The 11,522-nt window shown below is 38.0% G+C and overlaps 2 protein-coding genes across 2 annotated transcripts in view; both read left to right on the top strand.

The window, feature by feature from the left end:
• Window positions 1–1,748, top strand: part of LOC6032114 (chymotrypsin-C) — a 3,944-nt gene extending 2,196 nt beyond the window's left edge. The window contains exons 3-4 of the mRNA XM_038251091.1: window positions 1,573–1,643; window positions 1,744–1,748. Of these exons, the coding sequence (XP_038107019.1) occupies window positions 1,573–1,643; window positions 1,744–1,748 (76 nt within the window). The remainder of the gene's footprint in view (window positions 1–1,572; window positions 1,644–1,743) is intronic.
• A 4,411-nt stretch (window positions 1,749–6,159) lies between these two features.
• LOC119767082 (mantle protein-like) lies at window positions 6,160–6,833 on the top strand. Its single transcript, XM_038254617.1, has 2 exons — window positions 6,160–6,213; window positions 6,270–6,833. Exons 1-2 carry the CDS (start codon window positions 6,208–6,210, stop codon window positions 6,789–6,791), a joined length of 528 nt encoding a protein of 175 aa, XP_038110545.1. The 5' UTR covers window positions 6,160–6,207; the 3' UTR covers window positions 6,792–6,833.
• The last annotated feature ends 4,689 nt before the right edge of the window (window positions 6,834–11,522 follow it).

The raw sequence follows: 11,522 nt of genomic DNA, 5'->3' as shown, positions 1-11,522 counted from the left end.
AACTGTCAAAGCGGAACCAATTTACTGTTTGAAAAATGATGCCAAGAATTGGCAAGTTTTGTAATCGATCTATAATTTATTTTGTCAGGAAAAAAAGTCGTGGGGCTTTTGAGTCAGTCTTAAGAAAAGGGATAAAATCAAGATTGTCATAATTCGTTGCTTACATTTCCATAAGCGCTATGTCTCACTCAAAACCTTTGTTTACGAATTGTTTAAGACGAATTATCAGTAACTGTGAATGGCACCTGCCAAATAAAATTGAATAATCTTAATCCTGTATTATCACTGCGCTTCAAAGATACATAATCTCGTAAATTCCATCCGGTTTCTCTTCTGATTCACAAAATTCCCCCACTTCTGACGCAATATTTCATCACGATGAAAACAAAGAAGGACTCTTTTAACCGCCCATCGTTTTGTCTACGAACAAAAAAAGCACGAAGAACTTAATTTTTCAGCGAAAACTATAATATCATCAGATCCAAAATGTTTCAAAACGAGTCACTTCTGCAGCAAAAAATATGTCACGCTTGAGCTTGAACAAAGCCTTCTACTTTGTTTATGTTTGCAGCTGTAGTGCTGTTGTATTAGTGAGGAGCAGTGGGGATGATTCGGAAATCACGTTACGCATTCTGTCTTTTGAGCACCCAGATGAAAACCGAGGAAACCAGCCCGGGAGCATGTTGACAGCTCCCATACAAACTGAGCGTACCCCGTTTTGTGGGCCCAGTGGGCCTAAGATGGCGGCCTTCGATATTATCTAGCTAAACTTTTGGAAATGGCAAATAGTTAAAATAATTATAGTTATTGCCTTGTTTTGGTTTAAAACGACAAAATAAGCATTCTGGAATCTTTTTCATTAAAAACTTGTTTAGAGATACGCCACGTTCAAATATTAGTCTAGAACAATTGAAATGAGCGTGCCGCAAAAACCGTCACGAAAACAAAGTTTCTTATGCAAATTTTAAGTTGCGTATTTGATGGGCGGACTCCGACGAGGCCCACTTGCCATCTGACGGTGAATACGCGCAACTCATGAAAACTGTCATCTTAGGGTCCGGTTGGAGGAAACTCCGTGCATTGTTGTTACTTTATATATGAAAAAAGTGTCAATCTTATCGTGTGCTAATTGCTGTAAGTGCGACTACTGACCAAAGGTATTCCGGTCAGAACAATGTTGACAGATGTACCTTCCTGACTTGTTTGTTGTGATGGTATCAGCAGCCAAACCAAATTTTGAGTTTGATCAGAAAATGTTGATTTTGGGTGCTGTGTACATTTAGATGGAATAACCAAGGTATTAATAATAAAAACAAGAAAATCAAAGAAAAGAGAAGAAAATTACCTACTTAACAGAGAAAAAATGGGCAGTAAATTGAAAAAAAAGTTTACTAATCAGTCTCAGCTTTCCCAAAATAATTAGACCCCTATTTTTTTGTTTGGCCATCAGGGCAACGCACGCCGTGCTAGGATTGTACCAGAAATTATCATTTTCGACTATTTTCGCAAAAACCACTGTTCGGCCAGGGGGCCGACTCAGAAAACTGCGGACGACCCACCGTTTCTTTTCAGGTTCCAGGATCCCATCGATGCAGCAGCGGACAACTCCAGCGGACGGAAAGTAGCAGCGGACCAGACTTCGGGTAAGTAAAAACTCCAGGGTTTCAGGTGCTCCGAGAGAGGCAACTTGCCTTCTCGGAGGTTGGATTAGAAGAGATCGTTTATTTTCACTTTTGCTTACAGGTTAATTATCACAGATTGAATCATAACAAATAACAATACTTCCCTACGTTGTGTTTGTTTTGTGTGTGGTGACAATGATTTATTCACCACACTGCTTTGGTGAGGGGTGCTTTGTTTACTTAGAATTACACCGTGGAACACTAGAGACGTTAGGGTTTCAACATACTCCCCACCAAAAACGAATGTTTTTAAATTGCTCTCCTAATTTCTAAATTTGTTTTCTGGATCACAAGCTAAACTAGAAAATGGTTGAAGCGGCCATTTTGTGCTACGCACGTGTGCTTTGTTTCCACAGGAAGCAATCGCAGACAGACAAGCTTGCTGTCTAAAGGTTGCCGCTGGGCAACCCCGGTTTGCCTACGCACAGCACAAACCCGACGTTCCAGCGCAATGGGTCTCACAGTGGAGGCTTGTTGCTCCGTGATTCACCCGCTCAAGAGTTCCAAGATCCGCGCTCGGAGGCGGTAGGACTCCCATCTTGCAAGCGAATCGACAAAAACTTGACCCAAATGGCCTTGCAGAAGAACAATTACACAGACAAAACTTGGCTCTTCTCAACACTAAACACTGATGGCGACGGAGCCATTTTGTAGCTGGATTCTTTCTGCGATGGCGATAGTTACCGGTGAAAAACGATGGCGGTGGACCTCCGGCTTGACCATCCTGGTCACGGCACCAATGTTCGGCCAACTCAGAAAACTGCGGACGACCCACCGTTTCTTTTCAGGTTCCAGGATCCCATCGATGCAGCAGCGGACAACTCCAGCGGACGGTAAGTAGCGGCGGACCAGACTTCCAGGTAAGTAAAACTCAAGGGTTTCAGGTGCTTCGAGAGAGGCAACTTGCCTTCTCGGAGGTTGGATTAGAAGAGATCGTTTATTTTCACTTTTGCTTACAGGTTAATTATCACAGATTGAATCATAACAAATAACAATACTTCCCTACGTTGTGTTTGTTTTGTGTGTGGTGACAATGATTTATTCACCACACTGCTTTGGCGAGGGGTGCTTTGTTTACTTAGAATTACACCGTGGAACACTAGAGACGTTAGGGTTTCAACAACCACATTTTTGAAAAAAAAATCATAATTCTGAGCTATATGAGTTGATTTGGGAGCGCTCTTTTATTACGTAACGCAAAAAATCGGATTTTTTTTTGCGTGACATAATAAAAGAACGCTCCCTTTGAGCTGATTTGGATGAAAAAGAAAGGTGATTAGTTGGAATTTTAAGGAAAAATAGTATGGGTAATTCTCTACCAACTCACACGAAACTGGGAAAAGTTGGCCCGACCCCCCTTCGTTTTGTTGTAGAGTTAGAAAAAAACACGAAATTTTAAAATGAAAAATTTTGTTCTATATGAAAAAATTACCAATCTGGGTTAATGTAGATTCGCAAAGTACATCAAATTTCCCTTAAAATTACATGTGAGCAATTCTCTACGAAATCGGTCTTTTTCTTCAATTTTAATTTTTGTATTTTTAAATCCAGCTGGAACTTTTTTGGTGCATTCGGTATGCCCACAGAAGCCATTTTGCATCATTAGTTTGCCCATATAATTTTCCATACAAATTTGGCAGCTGTCCATACAAAAATGATGTATGAAAATACAAAAATCTGTATCTTATGAAGGATTTTTTTGATCAATTTGGTGTCTTCGGCAAAGTTGTAGTATGGATAAGGACTTCACTGAAAAAATATGATAAACGGTAATTTTTTTTTGTGATTTTATATTTCAATTCTTGTCACTAAAACTTGTTTTGTAACAAAACGCTATTTTTATTTTTCTTCTGATATGTGATCAAATGTCAACTTTTCAGAAATTTCCAGAATGGGCAAAAAAAAAAATCTTTGACCGAGTTTTGAATTTTTGAATCAATACTGATTTGAAAAAAAAAAACGAAACATTGGTCGCAAAAATATTTCAATTTCATTTTTCGATGCAAAATCGAATGCAATCAAAAAGTACTTTAGTGAAATTTTGATAAAGTGCACCGTTTTCAAGTGAAATCAATTTTAAGGTGACGTTTTGTAAATAGTCGCAGTTTTTCATTTCTTTAAATTAGTGCACATGTTTATTCACTGTTGAAGAACATATTTTGAAAAGCTGAGAAAATTCTCTATATTTTCTCTATATATTCTAAGCGGAAATATACAGCAATTCCCCATGACAACAGCATGAAAAAAAAACAAAAGTGCTCGGATCGGGCTCAATATTTTTCTGAGGGTTCCCTGGCCGAAATAATTAGACCTGTATTTTTTTGTTTGGCCATTAAGAGGGCCACATTATAAGGTGTTACGTCGATTCCGTATTTTCATTTTTTTCATAAATTTCCCCCTGAAAACAGATCCCACAAAGAGGAGTACCGCTCGGAAAAGCATCGTGTCCCGAATCGAGAGGAAATGGTGCGGGGCATCATCGATAAAGAGGGAGCGGTTTAAATGGCACTGCCACCGGCAAAAAGGTTTGGAATTAAAAATTCATTACATTCGCCCCATGGTTTTACTGAGAGCTGCTGGGGCTTCAGGGCTTGCTGCGATGCGAGGGGGTAAGTGAATTTTCCATGGAGGAACTGAAGAACTTTTTACGGGAGTCAATATTTCAGTGCATATTATTGGTTAATTTTTCCCATTTCAACCCGTTGACAGGTTTGGGAAATTATGATTGAAAAGGGTTGTTGGAAGGGTACAGAAGGATATAAAAAGTGATACTTTTTTAGCAAATATTGTAGTTTTCATTATGACAGTACTTGTTGGGTAACTGGGTAACTGTCAAACGTCAAAAAACAATAATAAAGAAAAAAAAAAGATCGAGGGGTCAATGGATGCAAGCAATAATTTTACCAAACAAAATTTTCACTTAAACTTATTCAAACAATTTTAAAAATTGTATGTAAATAAGAATAAAATATGGTCTTTTTCTGAATAATTTCAGCATTTTTGTTCAAATATTATGAATTAAAAACTGGTTAATAAACCTTAAAAAAACCTTTTGCTATTATTACAGAAATATTGCTTAAACGTAAAAAAAAACCTTCCAGTCCAACCCAACCTAACAGAATAATGAATAAACCGGCCAATATGGCCGGCCAGCCGCCCCCACGCTGGTTTGGTTTGGTTTGGCTTTTGGCATTTTCCATTCGTCCTGCGGGCGCATCCGATGACCCCCCAGAACCTCCTCACCCGCCGAATCCCTGATGGACATGTCACACTCACCGGGGGTGGTGGTGGTCACCGCACACACACACACATGGTGACAGGTGATGGCATCAGAGCAGGCCCTGGCAGCAGGTCCCAAATTGAATCCTCTCCGGCGAGCCGCCCCTCGCCTGTCAATCGCAGCAGTCAAGGGTAGCTTGGATGGCGCGCGGCGCGGTTGCTCAATTTTGTTCGTAAAAGTTGTGTTTTTTTTTCTCGGTGAGTTTCGAATTTCGGTGGCCATTGATGGGTGGGGTTGGGGGGAAACCTGCAATCGATCACATGCTGGGCGCTTTGTTTTCCCATGTCAAATTATTAAATAGAAAGCTTCGGGAACAATCAAATTTATTCAATGCAATTTGGATGTTAAATATTATTGGAAGTCATTGGAAATTGGACCAGCGCCAGGTCGGTTTTTGGGCTCGGAATTCCCACAAAACCCGGAAAAAGGACTGCTTGGGGAGTTTGGGGCTTTTTTTCGGGAGGGGGGTGCTGGTAAAACCGTTTGATGTGTGTGACAAGCCAATAGGAACCAATTCGGGGGGAAACAAGAGGGAGTTCGGTGCAAAAGAGAGTAATTTACCAGATCCTCGGCTATTATGGGCTTTTGTTAGCTTTTTGATTGGTTTGTTGAATCACAGAGTTCTCGGGCTCGCTCGGAGTGTGTGTGTGCACTCTAAATTTTAGTGATTGAAAAGCTCAAATAGATTTATTCATGAATGGGAACGGGGGAACTCACGTGTGTGTACTAACGTTTGCGCCAACAGTGCTCGATAAATTATTTTAGTTTTTGAACAAAGAATTGACCGGTAAGTGGATGGTCCGGTAAATGGTTCTAGTTACACAAAGGGAAAGCACACATTTTTTACTGCGGTAGAATTAATTTGATATCGGCATTCGAACAATGGAATGTAGATACTGTAATCATAATGTTTGAATTTTTACTTTTAATTAAAAATTGTTAGCGTAGCTTGTTGAACTATTTGATCTGACCTTTTTTTTTCTATCGCAAACAAACTTTAAATATCCATTTATTCGATGCCACTTCGTCACTAAATTTTCACTCTGTTGACCTTCGTCAGAGAAAGACGTCCGTTGATCATCGAATCAACTAACCGTGCAAGAAAAAGTGACCAAAGCACAGTTGCGATTGTTGAGTAATTTGAACAATATAAAAACCGTCGAAAACACCTGCTAAGTCATCAGTCGCTTGCGATCATCTCACCGGCTTAGTTCAGTCCAAAAAATCACTCGAGCTTACAGAGACATGAAGGTAAGTTTGAAGACCATATCGTATCTTCGTCCTCTAACGTCCCGAAATCTCAACAGGCATTCGTAGTGTTGTCCATGGCCCTGGCCATCGCTTCCAGCGCGGCAGTCGACTCCTCCAAGAAGGACAAACGTGGCCTGTGGGAGTTGGACGATCATCACGACTTCGGTTTCAACGATCATCACCACGGAGAAGTGGTCGACGTGCACCACAAGGAGATCATCACCAAAAACGTCCACGTGCCGTACCCGGTGGAGGTCGAGAAGCACGTGCCATATCCGGTGAACGTCCCCTACCCGGTTGAGGTCGTCAAGAAGGTCCCCGTGGTGGTGGAGAAGAAAGTCCCGGTCTACGTCGAGAAGAAGGTGCCGGTTCACGTTGATCGCCCAGTTCCGTACCCAGTTGAGGTGAAGGTCCCGGTTGTTCAGAAGGAGTACGTCGAAGTGCCCAAGCCGTACGCAGTTCATGTCGAGAAGCCCGTCCCGGTGTACGTGAAGAAGCCGGTTTACATCGAGAAGCACGTTCCGGTGACCGTCCACATCAAGGAGGTCCACCAGAAGAAGCACTGGGGACTGTTCTAAGGCGAGACTGACTGATCTGATTAGAGTAATAAAATGTTAAGTTTGAAACCAACTCACGTTGATCTGCATTCTAATGTGAAAGTGTGTCTCGCTTAATTAGTCTGTAGATATCTCCACCTCTCCGTGAATCACTTAACCTATAATTTTCCCTTTGTGTACTGGTAATTAATTTTCAAAAACGTGCCAGGTGCATAATTAAAAATTAAAAACCCCGTTTTACAATTTCCTCAGTAAAAAATAGTCCGTAAAAGAAGCGGTTACACTCACATGTGCATTCTATCCCACATAAATAACGACTAATTTGCTAGGCGTTTGCGTTTGTCTGTTTGTCTGTCCGTCTGTCATCACATTACACTAGTTCGAATCCCGGCGAGGCACAAAAAAAAAAAAACGAAACATAAACTCTTATCTAAAAAAAAACCTTGCATGCGTTTTTAACGCTCTACTAATTAGCCAGATGATGTTTTATGCTGCTCTCGAGAGTGCGAATTAATGTTCTGCTTTCTAGGTGGTATCTCCAAACTCCACAGTGGGAATGTGAACAACCTTGCGAATCGTTAAACGTTCCTCCAGATTGCTGGAAAATTGGGGTCACATTTTTCAGTCAGTCTGATGTAACGCATGCTGCTTGGTTGGTAGTAACGATCGCATCTGCTGCTCCAAAGCCATACCAAGTAATGGAAATAATTACCAAATCGTTAAAATTTAATTTCGTTTTAATTGTATTTATAAAACTAAAAGCATTTTACGGATCCGGTGCGACCGGAACCGAGTCCGGTGAACTGGTGGAGTACGGGTGGGATACGGAATTGGATTTGAATTTGGAGCGTGAACTGCCCTCGAAAATGCAGGGCACACGCCAAGGGCTGTGAACTTAGCAGATAAGTACACGGAAACCTAAATCCATTTGAAATTTGAAAATAATACAAGACTCAAAGGCATTTTGAAAAATAATATTAGGTAATTCATTTTTTACGTATAGAACACAAAAATTATCACTCTAATCCCATCAGTGTGTCACCCTGTTGACTTTATTCGCCCAAACTAACTCATACCCTCTCGTACTCACTCGTTCCTTCCGTGTGAGAGCATGCCATTGGTGTTAACGGCACTTCCGATGACACCGACATGCGACGATCCGGGGTTAGGGTTTAGTTCTGTGGCTTTCTCGCTCAAAAAGTGGGGTCAAATTGGGTTGGATGGAATAATTAAGGGTTTATTTTTTATTATTATTTATTTCAAATTGTGTTTTTCGGAAATTTCGAAACCCTCAACAGCTCTGCTCCACTTTCCAAAGTAAATTTTTTTGATCAACATACCACCACACAGGGCAAAAAATTGTGTAAATTTGGAAGGTATAATTTAAGAAGGTTAAATATTACCTCTTTCATGATGCAATTTTACCTCAATTTAGACGGAAAAAGCGACATTACACCAGAATAGTGGTAAAATTACACAATTTCAAAGGTAAAATTACACATTTTTTTTTGACATAAAAGATGTACCCTTTCCCAAATGTAATATTACCATGATTTTTTTTTCTGTGCGCACAAAGACATTTGCTCAGACTTTGCTCCTGTTTTATATGTTTACGTGAAGGTGCGTCTAGGAGGTCAAATTAAAAAGTAATTTTTTCTAGTGAGTATATTGCGTTATAACGTATAAGTATACTTATTGTGGCGAGAGGGGCAATTTTTTTTTCACCAGATTCTTAAATAAAATCAGCTAGAATGCTACATAGTGCACAAGTGACAAAATTTCATGAATAATTTTGGTGAAAAGAATCAAATAATTCAACCATATCATGTAAAATTTTCAATGCTTTCACATTTTATGAAAATGTAGTAAATTTCAAAGTTTAAATGTGTACTCAGAATTGTTCACAAAATACCATATTTTTCGAAAATACTCAAATTTTCATAGTTTGCAATATGGGTATCAAACGAAGCGAAGTTTTGTATACTTTTTCTATTTATTAGTGTTAAATCTAAAATTTTCAAATAATTCTTTTTTTTCAAAAAATATTCAAATTTTTAATGTACCGTCAGTGGGGGTGACATTGGGTCTGGGGGCTGAGATTGGGTCAAAGTGATTTTTTACGGATTTTACCATTTCTCAGATTCTTCTCAATGAAACTGAATTCTGTAAAAAGGGACATCTTAAGATCACTTCGCTGAAAAAAACTCGTTCCTAGACCAAATCCTGTTTTTTGGCAGCTGTCTAAAGTTGAGGTACGTTTTTGGCCAAAAATGACCTCTCGGAAAATTATTTTTCTAATATTTTTGTTTGAATTGCTCGAAAACTACCCAAATGTTTGAAAATCTCCACTTCAAACATTGTAGCATGTCAATACGATTCCCTCGAACAAGAAACACTGTTGGATGGCTTGTTTTTACCATATCGTTGTATTTGAGCATCATTTTAATTTTATTTGACCCAATGTCACCCCCCCTAATGGGTGAGATTGGGTCAATTTTCAAACTATTGGCATTTAAGGTAGTGTTCATCAAAATCCACCATATTTTGGGAAAATGTTAGTAAACTATCTAAGAACAAATCTACGTTGAAAGATTTTCGATGTTATTTAAATTGTTTTTGTTATTCAGAAAATACAAGAGGTGTATCGTTTTTTGACCCATAGTCACCCCCACTGACGGTATGCAATATTGGTATCAAACGAAATATAAATATTGAAATTACAAGCCAAAGTTTCAACATTTGCATGGAAAAAGTGTTTTAAAATGCATTTTACACTAGTTCAGTTGTTTTGCAATCATCAGTTTTTAAAATACATGTGTAAAATGTGACGTAAACCAACATTTTAGCGAAAAAAAAAATACATTTTGCGATAATAAACACAGAAAATTTTCAAAAATCAAAATTGATTTCAGCTGATTGCAGTTAAATTTCCATTGAAATTTTGAAGTTTTTTGAAAACATATTTTTTTTGCCCCCTGATTTTACGGGCCAACTTTGAAGGGCGGGAGGGGATGGGAGAGACAAAAACTTTAAATAAAGTTTGTATCAGCCTTATCGTATTTTTTCGATAGTATTCAAATTTTCATGATTTGTAATATGGGTATCAAACGAAGCAAAATTTTGTATGCTTTTTCACATTATTATATTTTTTTTTTTAAAATACTAAATTTACACAAATTACCATTTTTTTTTCTAAAATACTCAAATTTTAAAAATATGCAATATTGGTATCAAACGAACCGAAATTTTGTTCGCTTTTTCACATTTAAAGAGTTTGTTGGAAAATACTAAAATGTTCTCAAAATATCGTTTTTTTAAGTATTGCATTGCATATTGCATTCCGTCATCAGGGGTGATATTGTGTCTGGAGGGTGAGATTGGGTCATACAATTTTCCTCCCAGACCCAATGTCACCCCTGATGACGGTATTTAAAAAAATAGTATTTTGAAAAAATACGATAGTTTTTGAAAATATTAGTATTTAAAAAAGTCTTATCAATTGGCAAAGCAAACAAAATTTTGCTTCGTGTGATACAATTTTTATAATTATGAATATTTGAATACTTTCGAAAAAATACGGTATTTTGTGAAAAATTAAACTATTTCCCAAAAAACTCTAAAAATGTGAAAAAACCAACAAAGTTTTGTTTTGTTTGCTACCCATTATGCATATTTTGAAAATTTGAGTATTTTAGAAAAAAATACGGTAATTTGTGAAAGTTGAAATAAAAAAAAACACTTACACGCAGAAAAATAAGGCATATTTGAATCAACAAAAACGTTTTGTTGATTTGAAAATCAAGATTTTTGTAGAATCAACGCTAAACGTCAAAGCAGGTTTTTCAAAACAACAAAAGACTTTTTGTGGAATTGAGAAAATCAAGGTTTAGTTCAACGCAATTTTGTTGTTGATTATATTCAACAAAAATTTTGTTGATTCAAATCTCGTACAGGCTGATTCTACAAAACATTTTTCTGGGTGTATAAAGTGAAAAAGCACACCAAATTTCGCTTCGTTTGATAACAATATTGTATTTTTAGAAAATTTTAGTTTTTTTTGAAAAAATAAGGTAATTTGTGAAAAAATTGTATTTAAAAAAAATCTTGTAAAGTAAAAAGTATCAAAAAGTTTGCTTCGTTTGATACCCATATTGTTAAAATTTGAGTACTTTCGCAAAAATAAGATATTTTGTAAAAAAAATAGTATTTAAAAAAAAAACGGTCAAGAACTGCACATTCTATTGAAAATATTTGTTCAAAATTAAAAACGATTAATCATCGAACTGCTCGCAAAATTGTTTTAAAAAAAATGTAAAGGTGAAAATTGCCAAATAATATACTACGTTTTCGCCATATCCTGATACTGATGACTGCTGCACCCTCCAAATTATACAGATATTTAAATAGATCCCGTTTAACCCCAAAATTCCCCAAGCCAACAGTGGTGACGAAAACACACCCCTCGGGGGGAGGAAGCAAAAACGTGGCCAACCTCGGAACGCATTTCCGTTCGCGCGACACGCAAGCCAACACTTTGGCTCGGTTCGCCGGCATGGCCTGCTGCTGCTGCTGCTGGTGATTCGCACTATTTGTTTACCTGCAGGGACCATGTGCGAGTGGCACAAATTAAACTCATCCCCCAAATCGGTTTTGTTTGAAGAGTGAGCCCTCACCCACACCCTGAAATTGGCCGTGGGAAATTGTCGTGGTGATGGGATTAGGTTTGAATTGGTTTCAAACTTTACATTTTAT

The sequence above is a fragment of the Culex quinquefasciatus genome, chromosome 2 (genome assembly GCF_015732765.1).
Source record: "Culex quinquefasciatus strain JHB chromosome 2, VPISU_Cqui_1.0_pri_paternal, whole genome shotgun sequence".
NCBI lineage: Eukaryota > Metazoa > Arthropoda > Insecta > Diptera > Culicidae > Culex > Culex quinquefasciatus.
This window is presented reverse-complemented; position numbering and strand designations above follow the sequence as displayed.